This window comes from Netta rufina (genome assembly GCF_964035555.1).
Source record: "Netta rufina genome assembly, chromosome: 7".
In the NCBI taxonomy this organism is placed as follows: Eukaryota; Metazoa; Chordata; class Aves; order Anseriformes; family Anatidae; genus Netta; species Netta rufina.
Window position 1 is genome coordinate 19,377,314 of NC_140130.1, and position 15,858 is coordinate 19,393,171.

The following is a 15,858-nucleotide window of genomic DNA, read 5'->3' on the forward strand; positions in this document are numbered from 1 at the left end:
CCCTGGGGAGCGAGATGAGATGTGCAGGAGGAAACCAGGGTCCCAGGCATTTCAGCATTCCTGGGATGTGGAAGAGGAGCTAAAAACAGTTTCAAGAGTATTTCCAAACACAGATAGTGCCGATAAATCGGGAGAACGAACCTACAGTGGCACAAGAGAAGCAGAGGTGCATGAAAGGCAGCCAGAGAGGCCACTCAGACTTGCCAGGTCCCTCCCTATTGGCCCTGTGATGTCCCGCTGTGTCACGGCCACACTGCAGTTCCCCTGGTGGCAAAGCCCGGGCGGTGGGTTCCTTGCCTCAAGCCGCAGGGCCGGTACCGGTCCAGCCTCATACGCTCTTCTCCCCTTCCATGTGCTCCTTGGCTGGAGAGGGCTGCTTGTCCTGGCTGCCCTCCGGGCTGGGTTTGGCAGGAGGTGCGGGGCTGCCAGCAGCGGGCAGGAGGTTGGCAGACTGCAGCACGGCCTCCGAGTGCTCCCGGGCCTTCATGCGCAGCGCGGCCACGCTGGCAGTGCGGTTGCTTTGACAGCCATAGGTGGGCAGGAAGGAGAGGCCCATAGGGTCCGGAACGCAGCACGAGCACAGCGGGCTCCCTGGGGAGGAAGGAGACAAGGCAGTGTCATTGCTGGGGGAGAGATGGTCCCACCGGCAGGGAGTCCTCGTGGGGGTGGTTCTCTGACCTAGACGGGGTGACCCATACCTGCTGGAGTCACACTGTGTGGTGCCTTTCCCTCAATGGTCAACCTAGAGAGGACAGAGATGGGGTTGGGGTCTCAAATGGCAAAAGTCCCATCTCCATTTGGCCTTAGGTGGGTATGTAGATGCCAAATCCTGCTCTACTGAGGCCTACTGAGAAGGATCCTACGTTGTGAGACATCCAGGGTGACAAATAGAGCAAGTGAGGGCAAGCAGACTCAGAAGTGAGCAGTGAAACTTGTATCACATGAGATCTCCCCACAAGGAAGGTTAAACTTGTCCCCAGTTCTCACCCCAAGCTGCTGCTCTGCAGCACGATTAGCCCCATGCTGGAGGTATCTCCTGCCATCCAGCTCCACAAGTTTGACTGATCTGGGTAGCAGCATTCCTTGGGTGAGTATGGGGCTTCCACCACTTATCTACACCTAAAAGATTACTGCAGAGAAAAATGTGAAACTATCCCGGTTATTACACAGGAACTAATGGCTTTCTCCTATCTCACTGTAAGATGAGACAGCTTTTTTCTTGGTGAGGCCCTGCCAGCTACTGGCATCACATCTACCTGCATCAGTCTGTTCTATATTCACCAGCCAAACTCTGTGCTGCTTAGGGATAATGCCTCGAAGAGGAGGGCCTCCAAAAGTGAACCAAGGCCTCCTAAAGCTGCTGCTGCTGAGATGGCTTAGAGTCCCATCAGGAAGGATGGGCTGGACCACCTCCAACATGGCATCTAAGATACACAGGCTGTCTCAAGCAGGCAATAAAGCACTGGAGAGAGTGTGAAATGGGCCTTTTTAAGCCAAAAGGATCACAGGCACCCCACTGCCAGGGGCAGTTCTCCTTCCACCAGCTACCTGCCTGAGCTGAACCACTCTGGCTCATCTGTGATAATGCTGAGACTCCTGGTAGTCCAGGGTGAGCCCTAGGCAGGGCATGCAGTCCATCCAAAAAGCCACCCTAGTGCCTTGCTTAGATGCATCTGTTGAACAGAGCAGAATGTGTCAGAGTGGGGACTAGAGGCAGGGCAGGGTGGCTGAGCTACCACTTTGATTTGCTCTCTGGTGAGAAATGTTGGGGGAAACCATTCTCCCCAGGGGTCTCAGCGATCACATAAAGTCTACATCCTCTTCTATGCCCCTGGCAGAAGCTGATATGCAACCCCCCAGCAGGCAACAGCGCGGCCGCACACAACCTGACACAATGTCTTCCTCTGATCTTTCCAAGCCAAGGACTTCCTTTAATTTCTGCAGTTAATATTTGAGTTAAATGGCTCATGACTAAGTGATGGTTCTAATAGCCTGCAGGGAGCAGGTAGTCTTTCTCTTACACTTCTGCTCTTGATAGCAATGGGTCAGCACCCATTTGCTAGGGATGAAGGCTGAGAGTTGTTTGTTTTTAGGATGTTGGCAAGACTTCTCAACAGCAATTGTCAGAAATCAAAAGTCTGCAGGTATGGTTCAGGAGAAAATACTCTTTGTGTTTTTTGTGTTTTTTTTTTTTAAAAAAAAAAGATTCTACAAGGAAGAGAAAAGTTATTAATATAACTGAAAAGTTATACAAAAAGTTATATAGTTACTCTTGTAATACTCCCCTGGTAGAGCATCTGATCAGCAGAACATTTCCACAGGTTTAGGCATATGAATGAATCACACAAGCAAATTTTACTACTTGACTGATATTCTCCATTTTTTGCTTTTAGCACTAAGAAGCTCAGTCTTGAATTTTATGGCATGACAACAGGGAGGACGTATAACAAAATCCACTGAGTAACACAATGTATAGTTTTTTCCACCAACAACCATGCTCATTAAGTCATTTTTGCCCTGTTGAAATGCAGCCACTTCAGGGATGCTGGATGGCCACTGTTTTAACAAGAGGGAAGAATGGAGGACTGGCATTTCAGAGTCCCTGCAGTTCGCAGGCCTTTCAGTTACAGAAAATCCATCTTTTTCACTGCTATTAAGCCCCACTACCATAAGGTCAGGTTCTGTACTGGGGGACACAGAGGCCTCTCTGTGCATCAGCTGTCTTTGCACTGCTGCTCTCTTATACAAACTGAGTGAGGCTCCATCAGAAATGAGAATATTGCGTGCTAAGCAGGCAGTGGGGAGAGGTGGAGAAGAGTCTTCCCCTTTTCTAAAGAGCAGAAATCAACTCCAGGCCCCAAGAATAATTTTCATTCCATCGTTAGAGATGGATAAAATATTTAACAGTCTTCAGTACCAATCTAAGCTCTTTGCTTAATAATTAGACCTGATAGTACCCTGTGGATCTGCAGCCTGAGGGTGCAGCGTTACCTGTGGTGGAAACCAGGATATCTCTAGCATTAATTCACCCATAAACCATTCCTTGCATTTTCACTGAACAATGGCAAACAACAGCTCCCACCTGAAAAAATATAGCGTAACTAGCGTCATTTGCTCCAGGGTCCTGCTAGAGTACAGAAGACTAGGATTTAGTCTTGTTTCCTGTGAATGCAAAAGGAGGGTTGAAACTACTTTGCAATTGCCCATGTCTGCAGGCAGTAAATCCAATGAAATCTATTGGACTTTTCTGACACAAAAGCCAGGACAAACAACATGAGAATCAGCAGCCCAAGGTCTCCATCTGCCCATCACTCAGCCCACGATGGACAGGGATGTGACCCAGGAAAGATGCATCCACATGTAGCAGACATCAGTGGGTTTTTTTATATCTTATTGCAGTAGCCCTGACCTCACAGTGGGGAAGGAAGGAATTGTTCCTACTTACTTAGTACCCTCAGAAAAGTTTAGGCACCTAACTCACATCAGGATCAGTGAGGGTTAGACCTTTAGCCTTAGAGCCTGATCCAGCTTCTGCTAACGTCTCACAGCCTGATATCTCTTTAATGGGATTTGGATCAGATTGCTACAGTACAGACAAGGAACTGTTTTCTTTCTTTCAGGAACTTACTGCCTATTGTACACAAAATTAAAATACACAATTAGATTTCCATTAACTTAGAGCAAATTCTGCTGAATTGATCTGAACCTCCTCGTATTCCTATATGAGATCATACTTTAAATGCTCAGCCTGAACATAAATACTTAATGTAATAAATACAGTCTGAAATATTTGATCCACTTGGCAGTTTAATTGATCTACTACAGAGACTGACAGGAAAAATTAAATTAGTTCTGTCTTGTCTCTGCCAACATCACATTTCAATTGTAATGATATTTGATCTACAATTTTGGTTGTGGACCCTTTTGTGCAGTTCCAAGGTTCAGTTTCAGCTTAGAGTAGGGGTATTTAAAATATCTATTTTCTATTTCAACTCAACAGTTTAAAGGATTTAATAGATGGTCTTTCCAAAACACAAAACCTCAGTTCCTTGCCTCTTGCAGTATTTGTGCATATCAGCATTTGATGTGAACAGATGAACAGCAAGCTAAACATGGAGGGAAGTGAAGAAAAATTTGGATTTAAAAATCCTCACCTGCCATTGTATGCTGTTTTCTTTGCAGTGGAAATGTTATGCTTGATTTAAATAAAGCTTCCTGTAGTTACAATGGTTTGCTTGAGCTCTAATTCCTCAGAAACTCTGAAGTCATTTTCACAAGGGTTGGAAGGTCAACAAAAAACTTGAGTTCACAGTGCCATTTACCAGGGAGGGCTGATTCCAGCAGGATCTCCCTCTTGCTCCTCATATATGATGCCAACATTGTGTCTATTAAAGCCTGAGGCACAAGCAGGAAAAACAAAGGTGGCTTTATCCAAACCTTTTGAGCTCTGAATCAAGAGGTTCAGAAGAACAAGAGAGGCATGAGCTTAAATACTGAAATGGGGAGGCAGCAGATGCTCCCAGTGTAATTTAGAGTAGCCCTAAGGCTGCTAAAGTTGTGCTAGATGGTTCCTCTTAGTGCTTAAGCTAGATAAGTGTGGAAGGCATCCTGTGCTGCCCAGAGGCTGGAAGAGCACTGCAGAGCTGACAGCAGGGTCCAAATGTCATAGTTTCATATCTCCTTGGCTTGTGAACTCTATGTGCCCAATGCAAACAAGGAGCTAGCTCTAGCTGGAGCCTTTTTGTATGAATAACTTGACACTGGAAATGGTGGATTCCATCATCCTTTATTTGTGTCATCAGTACAGTTCCAAAAAAATAAAAATTAAAAAAAAAAAAAATCAGAAGCCAGAACCTTGCCTGTTTGGACAGGAATAGTGGCAGTAAAGTCCGTAAGTGTTGGAAAAACAGAACCAGTTCTTTGAATACTCTTAGCTCTGCAACCATTTACCATTCTTTCCATCCACATCAACAGCCTTTCCCAAACACATGATCTGACCCCAAATGCTGCTTATGTGTCACTCTAAAAGAGGTCAATGGGAAGCCCTGCTAAATTAAGGTCTGCTCATCTAATCAGGATTTGGACCAGATGAACAGCTCAGCACCCATCTTCTTCAGATGATTCTCAGATGCTCCCACTATCCACGTATTCTCTATCATTTGTGGTAAAGACCAAAAAGAATCTACCCGTGAAGTAGAGCAGTGCCAGAGTTGAGGACTTGTGGTAAAGGAATCAAAGCAACTTGCCCAAGGTCTGAGTATGTGCAGTGAACTAATAAATTTTATATTCCCTAAAGTCACAAAGGCAGGTAAACTAGGGAAAATGCATTGTCCAAACAGAACATGCTTACTATACTTGCTATCTTACATGAATTTACCAAGGTTACATGCTGAGAAAAGTCAGGAAGTCCTTAATCAAGTACTACCGAATGACAAAGAAAACAAAGGACCTGCAGAGTTTTGGTGCTTCAGTTCAGTAAACACCAGTTGGAGGGTAAGTCAGGTCCTTGAACACTTCTTTCTCAGTCTTTCTCTAACCCAAAGGTCTTGGGCAAATTCTCTTCATCTTTCCGTAATAGGAATTCAAATGTAATGGATGGACAGCTCTAGTTGTCTTTTCTTGTTTGTTTGTTTTTGCCCTGGATACTGCAATTAAGCCTCCCTAATACGAACAACAGCAACCACAGCAGCAACAAACCAGAAAAGAGCCTAATCAATGGTGCCCTGGAATATCCACTTTGATGGGCATAATGCAGTCCTGCTTTTCTAGCAGCGAGTGGTGTGGAGGTGCCGTGAAAACCAACGGAGCTGTAACTTGCACAGAGCAGAGCTGTGGGTGAATTATGAAAGTAATTCCCTGGCAAGTGTAATTATTTCTCTTCTCATACACTGCACTTTGAATCACAGGGTCTGGGGAAATTTCAGTGGAATGAAACAGATACATTTTTGGCCTCAGCCACCAGAATGGTAGAACACTTCCGCTAAAAACCGGAGATTCTTGTTTACACCCATTAATAACATCTTCTACATTAATGAATTGCATTCATGCTGTCATCCATTAAGAAGGTACTTTGAGGTCTCTCTCTGCACAGAACACTAGCTTCTCCTGATGACTCTATTGTTATATAGCCCATAAATAAAACAAGTATTTTCCCTTCATATTTGAGGTCTGCAATTAAATCTACTAAATGGACTGCAGATGCATGGTTTACAGTAAGTGATTCATCTTGGAAGATCATGGAAATGTCAAAGTCACCACAATGAAGTAGCATAGTTGTCAAATTAGGACAATTTCAAACAGTAATGAACAACAGAAATTTCTTCTGTGTAAGCCAAACTTCTTCCTGACTATGGCTAGTGGTGAAGAAATAAAACCTTGAAGTAAGAAGCCAGGTATCCCACCAAAATTACGATCTTGTGCTAATTTTTCAAGTGAGAAATTGCATTTCCTGAAAAAAATTATATATAGTGAGGTAATATGGTAGTTAAGTGACTCTTGCAACTGAGAGCAGCCTCTGATGAGGCCTCAGAAAGGAAGAGGACACCTAAGGGAAGAAAGAGGTCTGTTGTATTATCGAATAGAGAATCTTGAACAGCAACAGATAAAAACTGCCCAATGGTGATATACCCTTTTCTGAAACAGTCTACGCCCTGAGTTACTGTTCTGATCTCTATTGTATTGATGACCTGCTTTCTTTACAGAACATCTTATGGTGGTAATACCAGCTGTTTGAAGAAAAAAAAAAAAATCTCAATTTTAGAGATAGCAGGGTTCATGGGACATATTACATAGGGAGAACAGTTTTACGCTCAGTCACCAGAGCAGACCCAGTCTCATGCTCCAGCAATATCCAGCAGTTACCTACAATTGATGCCCATGGGACTCAGATAAGCACTGCCTGCTGAAGGGTTGCAGAAAAGCAAACTTGTTGCCCTCTGCTAGGCTGTCCTGAGATTTCTTGTCTTTACTAGACTGACTTCATTTGGGAAACTGTGCTTATCATATCCTTAGATTATGAATTAGATCCAGATAGCATGTGCCCTAGACACTTTATGCAGCCTTGGAAATCTGGGGCTGAAGCCAAGCAATCAAAGTCAGAGAAAGAGAAAGAGAGGTATTAGTTTCTTTACTGAAGACAGAGAATTCTCAGGTGGCAGAATGAAAACTGTTCCTGAGAGCATAAAATAATTGTTAATTAGTTACATCACTATCATCACTTGTTATGCACTGTATTGATTTTAATTGTCTCCTTCTAAAGCATCAGTCAAATATTACTCACTGACACCAACAAAATGTTGGCTCACAAGCCCAACAAAGCACATCTTGTCTCCTCAAAAGAAAACAACCTAAACTTCCCAGTGGTATATGATGTGCTGAGAGTGCCTTTTGTTTGCAGACAGCCTTCACAGTCTTACTGGAGAATGCAATTCCCTTTACTGGCCAGGATTGTTCTCCCAATGGAGAGAATATGTATCTATTTACAGGATTCACATAGAGGACCTCTTTGTCAGCATTTCATTTGAAATTTGCACAGAAGAAAGCAGGGTCATGCATTCACTGATAGTGAAACGGTGCTTTGATTCCGGAGGAATTATTTGGCTTTCAAAAGCACAAAGAATTCCTGGTAGTTTCAAACCGTGGTCAGTACAAGAGAGATGCCAGGAAGAGCTCTTGGTCACTTAACTCCTCAATAAAATGTGAAAAATCTTGGGAAAATCTTACCACTTGTTGAATTTTAAGCAATCCAAAAACCCAACAGCTTGGAATGTTATATCCTGTGTTGAGTTTGATAGGATTTTGTGTTGTTTAAAGTCCTACACTCTCAGATTCACTGTGGCAGAGCTCTGTCAGCATTTCAGTTGCAAAATGAGAACAGATTCTCAAGGGAGATGCTTAGGAGAATTCATTAAGATACATAAGGACACCAAGTAATGTCTGCCTAAATGTAAGGTTAGTTTTTCTTCGATAGACCTGAAGTTGTACATATCTGCCCCTACCTTAAAGGGGGGAATGAGAAGGAAGAATCTAACTGAACTGAGTGAGCCAAAGGAGGCCATATAAAGGCTCTGTGAACACTGAGTCTCTCCCTGACCTTTCTTTCCTTCCTTCCCACAACCATTATCTATTCCTTCAGACCTATGTGCGAGCTTGGCTGTGCTCTCAAATGCATAGTTTAGATGGACCATCATTCACTTGGTGTTTCCATACGAAAGCAAATGGTATGTGAATCATGCCTGTCCCCCTTTTGGTCTGTGCAGCACTTTAGAAATAGTCCTGTTTGTCACTGTCAACTAAGGAGATGGAAGCACAGGTCTGCTGTGTACAGCCCCTGTCCCAGTCCATGTGAATTGATCTTGGAGAAACAGGGAAAGGGGAACTTAGAGAGATAAACCAAGGAAAGAGGAGACCGTATTCCACACATAAATACCACAAGAAAGATACCACAGTTATTCCCTGCTTGTATAGATCAAACTTGCCACCTTACAGAACAACAGCAAAATTCTTCCCTCTTAACACTAAAGCCAAACTTTGACATTACTGAGACGTAGCTGCAGAAGAAAAGAGCAGCTCAATCCACCAGTTCTGTGCAAGCGTAACAACATGCCGACAGGCATATGCATCTCCACAAAGCTCATGGTAGGTGGATACGCAGATATGCAACTCTGTAACTGGATTTCTTAAAATCACAATACACACCAATATCCCCATTTCCTTGCACATATCCAGAGATTTCTAGTTTCACACAGGAAATGTAAACCAGGCATCTCAGCAAGAAACTGCAGGTGTTGCTGAGAACATTCATCAAGAGAATATACATGCACCTGATAACTGTCCATCTCTAGTCAAATTATAAAAAATCTGTATTTTCATCTGGGACCAGTTTTTCAGGGAGACTGTCCCTTAGTCTGGGCAACTATCTAATGATCATCTCTGCTTGAGAATCAGGAATAGGATTTTTCCGCACCTTAGCTGTAAAACTGCTATCATGCAGAAAGAAGCAAATTATCAATTTCTCAATTTAGTGGCAAAGCAGTACAATCTCAAAAAAAAAAAAAAAAAAAAATCTGGAAGTCTTCCAAATAAATAAAACTTAAAAAATACTCATGACAAATTTTTAATTTGTTCATTTTCACTTCATTTTGCTAAGCTTCAAATTATTGGCATTATTTTTCTTAAAGTTTAGCTAAATTAAAACATGAAACATGTGAGAACAAAATATTGACACATTTAAATTCAAAAAAGCTTAACTGTAAATTGTAAGGGAAAAAGCATCCCTTACTTCCACCTGAAATTATTCATCAAACACAGTCCTACTTCCACACCTTTCAAGCTTCCCAGGACTGTATTTTTAGTGACTAACTTGTTTGCCCCCAGAATTCCATCTGTATCTATTCCCGAGAGGCTGTTCCTGTCCAGAGGGAGAAGCTGAAAGTCTCTGCCCCAGGAGCTCACAGTCACAGGGCAGAGATCAAGAGGCTTTGTGCAGTCTCACAGCCACTGCAGGCTTACAGGGTTTAGGTGGACAGTCATCCTTTAAGCTCTAGGTCTCAGGTCCTTTCTTGGTTCAATATCACAGGTCCTACACCTACCTAACTTGCACTTGCTTTACGCTGTGTCTTCCACTTTTTTTGGAAAGACGTGAAGAAAGGGAAAACAGGGACCAGGACACTGGACTTAATGCAAAACTCAGCAGTTCCAAGCATTTGCTTCAGAAATATTCCTTGACTTTACTGATTTAATTGAAAATACTCACAAGGAGCATGTGGTATGCCAGGGAACATAGAGAGAGATTTTAGAAGACTTTTAATTTTCAGAGCGGGAGGTCCTGAATGAGGAAATTTTCCTCACAAAATATTGCACTGCACTGGGGCATAGAGCAAAGATATGTGCCACTTTGTGCTTGGCAGAGCTATGAGACCTTACATCCTATAAATCTATAAATTGAATTCATCCTGCCTACACCCTTAGTCTAAGAAATTGTTAGACTAGGAACAGCTAATGGATCAGCTGGTAATTTATTTTTAAAAGATGCATACTGCTGCTTTTTGGCAACCTGAAAGGATATGGACACTGGATGCAAGTTTCCTGATGCCTGGGTCCAAGGTAATGTGGAATTGCTTTGTATGCTCCCCTCTCCCCTCACACATTCTGTGTTTGAGATCTCAGAGGGGACTGACTGGTCAAGAAGAGAAAGGTCTAGCGTTGTGCAGAACCATACTGCAAAGGAAACTGCATGCGAAGAGCGGATGAGGCATCAGTAACGGTGCCAGGTAATATATAATGCAAAAGGATGTGTATAACTAATTTATTAGAATAAATTTGACTCTTAAAAAAAGCGTATGCAAAGAAAACTCTAAAGGACAAAACCCCACCTGCCTTGCAAATTGAGACAAAACCTGACCTCACTAAAGGTAACTGACTAAAACGACAGAACTTCACCACAAACCACACTACTATCTACCAGAGGAGACTCACTCCTGTACCTGCAGCATCAGTCAGTGCAATTTCTGCCCATCACAACAGAAAGAAGGATCCAACATTTCCCAAAGGCTTCTCCGCTGGCTTAAGCGAGAGAATACCACTCAGCATGAACAAGCTGCTCTTTGAGCTTATATCTGAAGTTAAACAAAGTGACTTACCTTTTAGAGAGGCGACGTGGGATAAAGCTTGTGCGTAGGTGGCCGTGTTGAGAAGAGTCCCTGGCAGGCAGGAGGGGAAGAAAGGTCCTGTGGGACCAACTGCTCGACTCAGGCTGATGGGGAAGAGAAAACAACTTTCAAAACCAGAACTAGCTAACCCCAAAGGCAGCGCATGTGCATATACACAAACATACTCAGGGCTGTGCCTGAAAATGATACCGTTTAGGTCAAGGCTCAGCATCAGTCAAGTCTGTATGTATGTACATACATATGATGCATGCTTGCCCCAAAGAGTTGATGACATGCATTACTCTTACCTCTGCTGGATCTCCAGACTCTCTTTTTTATTCCTGGTTTGATCTGCTGGAGAAGGGGAATTTAAATTCCTGACAGGAGGTGCCACCTCAGCCATTGATTCCTTAGAGCCCTCTTGGTCGGAAGCCCCCCTCTCTGTTTTCCTCCATTTAGCTCTTCGATTTTGGAACCACACCTAGAGCAGGAGAGCAATCCAGGCTGAATACCACCTTTAGCCATATGCAAAACAAGTGAACTGCAGCTGAACTGTTACTCTAGTGAGATCAGTCATTTTGAAGTTTGGCTAGAATTTCCTTTGATTTTGTATCTGAGCCCTGATATTACATTTCTATCCGGAATATTTTTGTGTCTGGAAAACAAGCCAGGAGTGTCTAAAAACAATCAAAAGGCGTATTTAAAAACAAAAGCAAAACAAACGAAAAAAAAAACACTCTGATGTTACCGTGTCAGTTAGCAAAATATTTAAACGTGTGCTTGCCTTTACACACATTTCATTCTCACTGAATTCTACGTTTTAATGTGTAAAATCCTTCTGTCTAGGGAAGGACTTAAATATCTATCTAAGCACCCTGGCAAAACTGTATGGAAGTCTTTAGGTGAGCTCTTGCTAGAATCAGGGAGGTCAGAAATGAGAAGTATATACTAGGGCATCTCAGCCATCCCATTCCATGGAGAGGCTTGATACTTGCTGTTATTCCTCTGATGTATTTGTCCACTCTGCATTTAGGTGACTCAAAAAGAGGTAGATACTCTTTTAGGAAGATCATCCTGCAGTTTAATACACACCACTTTCCAAACCTTATTTTTCCCTGTTATGCAACAGAAATATTCATGCTCTTGATTTTGTTGCCTGACTTTTAGCCAAAACACTTTTTTCATTTACCTTGGGGCTGATGCTCTGAAAGCACCTTATTTGAGGTGGAAAAAGCCAAGCCTCCCTTGAGGTCAAGAAATCCACATTTTAATACATGACTTCAAGTATAGGCAAGATTGTTATTACTATTATTCTCCTCCTACAACTCCATTTTAGTTAGCTGCCTTTTAATTGCATGTATCAGCAAACGTTGAATAATGATTTTATCTATATTCTAAATTTAGAGCAGTTAAATGCAAAGCAAAATGCAGACACTTCCTTGCGTCTTAATTGAATGAAGGTCACAGCTATAACAACATTTAATTGAGCTATTTTTCATTATCATATTTTAATGACTTTGCACTGACAGTTCGCCTGCTTCTGAGGAAAGAGCATGATGAAGTCGTTTATTTCCCTATTTAGTTATTGTTTGACAACATCATCTTCGATTAAGACTCTGCTTTATAGCACATTAATCATATTTGAATGAGCAAGGGGTATAAATGTAAACATATCTCCCATCCTCTGTGTTTCCCCATGTCCCTGCATGAAAGCAGGCTAAACAAATGCTTGCATCTATTGTCTGTTTGCATAATAGCCAACAACAAGGCTAAACACCAGTCCTCAGCAATCTAATTGTCACCACCCCTATCTCACCCTTGCACCTTTCAGGAAGAAGTTATGATCTTCCACTTCTGAATGCTCAATAATTGTCCCATTTATCTCAATTTGCAGTTCAGTCTTTAGGCACCAATAGCCAAAATGGCATTTTTTATTATTTTTTTTTAAGCCAGTACCTACAATGCACTGGCAAAAGGAGATTTTCATTTCCAAATAATAATCAGTTTAATTTGCCCGCATATGACCAATGATTCATGTTCAGATTTAATAATCAGGATCGCATAATCTGATTATAGGAGAAATAATTTGTTTACAATCCCCAATTTACTGCGGTGAATTCCATTATCTCTCTTCAGCCATTGGGTTTTAAGAGATACTAACATGACCCTAGGGAACAAAAGGCAAGCTATTATATTTCCTACAATTAGATCTTTGCATAGTCTTAACCCCGAGCACCTAAATAAAAAAAAAAAAAAATACAGAAACAGCATGCAGAAAAGCCCCATAAATAAAATGAATACATAATTGTGTTCAAAAAATGGCTTGCAAATCAGCGGTGGATGCCTGCAGAGTTATATGAATCCATCTCTTACAACTGCAGGACTGCTGTTCTGAGCAGAGCTTGTAAGCACTTACACAAAGTTAACCTCTGAGTATGGAAAACAAACACACACCTGGGTCAAAAAAAGGGAGAAAAAAGGAGGGAGGGAAGGAAGTAAAGAAGGAAGGAAGGTGTGGAGAAGGGGGAGCGATCATGGACAATATCATTTATTGGCTCATATTAAAGGTGTAAGAATTGTTCTACAAGCGTTTAGCCATCTAAATTAAGTGTTTGGAAAGTTGACAAAAGGGAGAAAAGTTGAGGAGGTGCGTCAGATTTCTTGCTAGCAGCTGGGCTCCCTGCAGTTGACTAACCCCACTGCTTGACAGTGGTCATAGTTGCTTTGGAGACTCACGTCTCAGCTCTTTTCTCCACACACACCCCCCCTCCAAAAGCAAGGAAATGGATGTGCATTGATGTAATTTAGTACCTTGGAGACGCGGACAAATTAGTGTAGAACATTATCACTAGTTAATTATGAATGACCGATTAATCAACCTAATCTAATATTCCACATTATGTTGATGTTATTAAAGTGCATCATGAAAATGACAGATCGTCTTCATTTGCGTTCTTTGGCCAAATGTGCACTCTGCAGTCGTGATGTCAAAAGAAAAAAAAAAAAAAAAAAAAAAGTTTGCCAGTTTGAATACCCGAGAGTTAAATAATTCCCCGGAATGTTTACCTGCACCCTGGCCTCCGTGAGGTTGATTTTCATCGCCAGCTCTTCCCTAGTGAACACATCGGGGTAGTGGGTTTGAGCAAAAACTGCTTCCAGGGCTTCGAGCTGGTAGAGGGGAGGAAAGCGAACATGTCAGGGCACGGGAGGCGGGCAGGGGGAGCGGCGGGCTGGGGGCAGCCGTGCCGGGGGGCTTGTGGCCGGCAGCCCCGGGGTTTCTGCGGGGGACCGGGCAGAGGGCTGGCAGGGGGACAGCTCGGGGGCAGCCCGGTGGGGCAGGCTCCTACCTGCTGCAGGGTGAAGGTGGTGCGGTTGCGGCGCTGCTTCCTCCGCAGGAACCCGTCGTCGAAGTCCCCGGCGGAGTGAGCTCCGAAGGGGGCCGCGCCTGCGGGCCGAGAGCCGCGTTAGGGACAGCGAGCGGACGACGGGGGGCGGCAGCACCTGCTCCTTCCCCTGGCCCTGGCCCCGTCCCCCCAGCCCACCGAGCAAACAGAATCGGACAAGTCCCCAAGCCCACAATACCACCGCTGCGGGTCCCCAGGACCGAGCCCGCAGAGCTGCCCGGCAGGAGCCCCCCAGACCGCGGCCGCTCGGGGCAAGGGGACCGGGGGTGCCTCGACGCCGTGCTCACCCCGCAGCATCACCGGGAGAGCGGCCCTGACCCCTCCTCGCACGGGCGGACGGCTCCCTGCGGCCGCGGGCGGTGCTCAGCACCGGGTAAAATACTGCCCGGTGACCCCGGAGCCCCCTCGCTTCTCTCCGGGTCCCCCCGGGTTGCCCCAAGCCGCCCAAAGGCTGCCCGGCAAAGGGCTCTTCTGGAGCCGCCTCAGGGGGGAGAGGAGGTTTGGGATTTGTGCCAGTTTTCGCTTGGGATGCCCCACGCTGGGCGGTGTCACCCTCCACCGCCCGCAGCCAAAACCGGGCTCCAGGAAAAAAAAAAAAAAAAAAAAAAAAAAAACAACTAACCAAACCACAACCGACCGAGCGAACAAAAGCACGTTTGCAAAGCTCTCCGCCAAAAACTAACGAAGAAAGGCGCTCAGGAGCCCGGCGGCACGGCGGGGACCGCAGGGACACCGGCCCCGGCTGGGGCGGCTTCGCGGGGCCGGCTCTGCTCGGGCAGCGCCGGGCTCCTGCGGGGGCACCCGGAGCGGCAGCGCCGCGGCTCCTGGCAGCGCTTCGAAGGGCAAAAAACCTTTTCTGGAGGACGGGCAAGAGGTACTGGGGGTCACAGCCCTGGCCCGGCACGGCCCCGGGCCAGGGCTGAGGGTGCACTGCTGCGCGGGGGGACCCGGGGAAAACCCGAAGGCTGGCAATTTTTTAAAAGAAAATGAAAGAAATAAGAACACCCGAAACATTAAACAAAAGCCCTAGGTCAAAAACACGAGGAAGAGCCCTCCCAAATGTTTTTGTTTCCCTCTTTCTTTTTTCCTTTTTTTTTTTTTTTTTTTTTTTCAGCCGTGCCCCGTCTTTCCCCATCCTCCCGCAGAATGTTTGTAAAATAACATTAAAGATTTATGCGGTCCTTTTGGCTGGAGGGAGGAGGCGTGACCACGTCCTGAAAGTGTCCCGATTACAGCCATGACACCAACATCTGTGCTGGGAGGGGAGAAAAGCATCTCTTTCGTAGCCCGAGGCTCAACTGCGGGATCGCTATCCACAGAGGGGAGGCAGGTGGCAAAACGAGGGCGGGGGGGTGTAAAAACAAGGCCTTTCCAACAGGAATCAAATTAAAAAGAAAAAAAAAATCATGCAATCCTTCTTTCCACCCTGTGACAAGAGGGGAAAGCTGGGCATGCGGGCAGGGGGAGAATAGGGTTGTGTTTGCCCTTGGAAAAAGATGAGGCGCCTCTGTACAGCTCCGCTCTCCTCTCAGCAGGCAGATGCCCGTGCCAGGCCAGTGCTGAGCATCCCTCGCCCCCAGCCCCTGCACCCCCGCGATTTGGACCCCCATCCCCCCGCCACACTCACCCTCCAGCTGCGGGGGGCAGTGGAAGTAGAACATGGCCCCACGGCCGGGCTGCCGCCCGCTGCCCAGCGCTGCGAGGGGCTTCCCTGCCAGACAGCACCGAGGGGTCTCCTGCAGACCTGGTGACAGGGAGAGAAAAGAACAGGTGAGGAGCCAGCAGAAAGCAGCCCAAGAAACTCC

General features: G+C 45.0%; 1 protein-coding gene across 1 annotated transcript; it reads right to left on the reverse strand.

Annotated features, from left to right (window-relative positions):
• Positions 1-328: 328 nt before the first annotated feature.
• DRGX (dorsal root ganglia homeobox) lies at positions 329-15,714 on the reverse strand (the record flags this gene model as incomplete). Its single annotated transcript, XM_084289910.1, has 6 exons — positions 329-591; positions 10,641-10,753; positions 10,958-11,130; positions 13,716-13,817; positions 13,997-14,094; positions 15,681-15,714. 6 exons carry the CDS (start codon positions 15,712-15,714, stop codon positions 329-331), a joined length of 783 nt encoding a protein of 260 aa, XP_084146036.1.
• Positions 15,715-15,858: the final 144 nt, after the last annotated feature.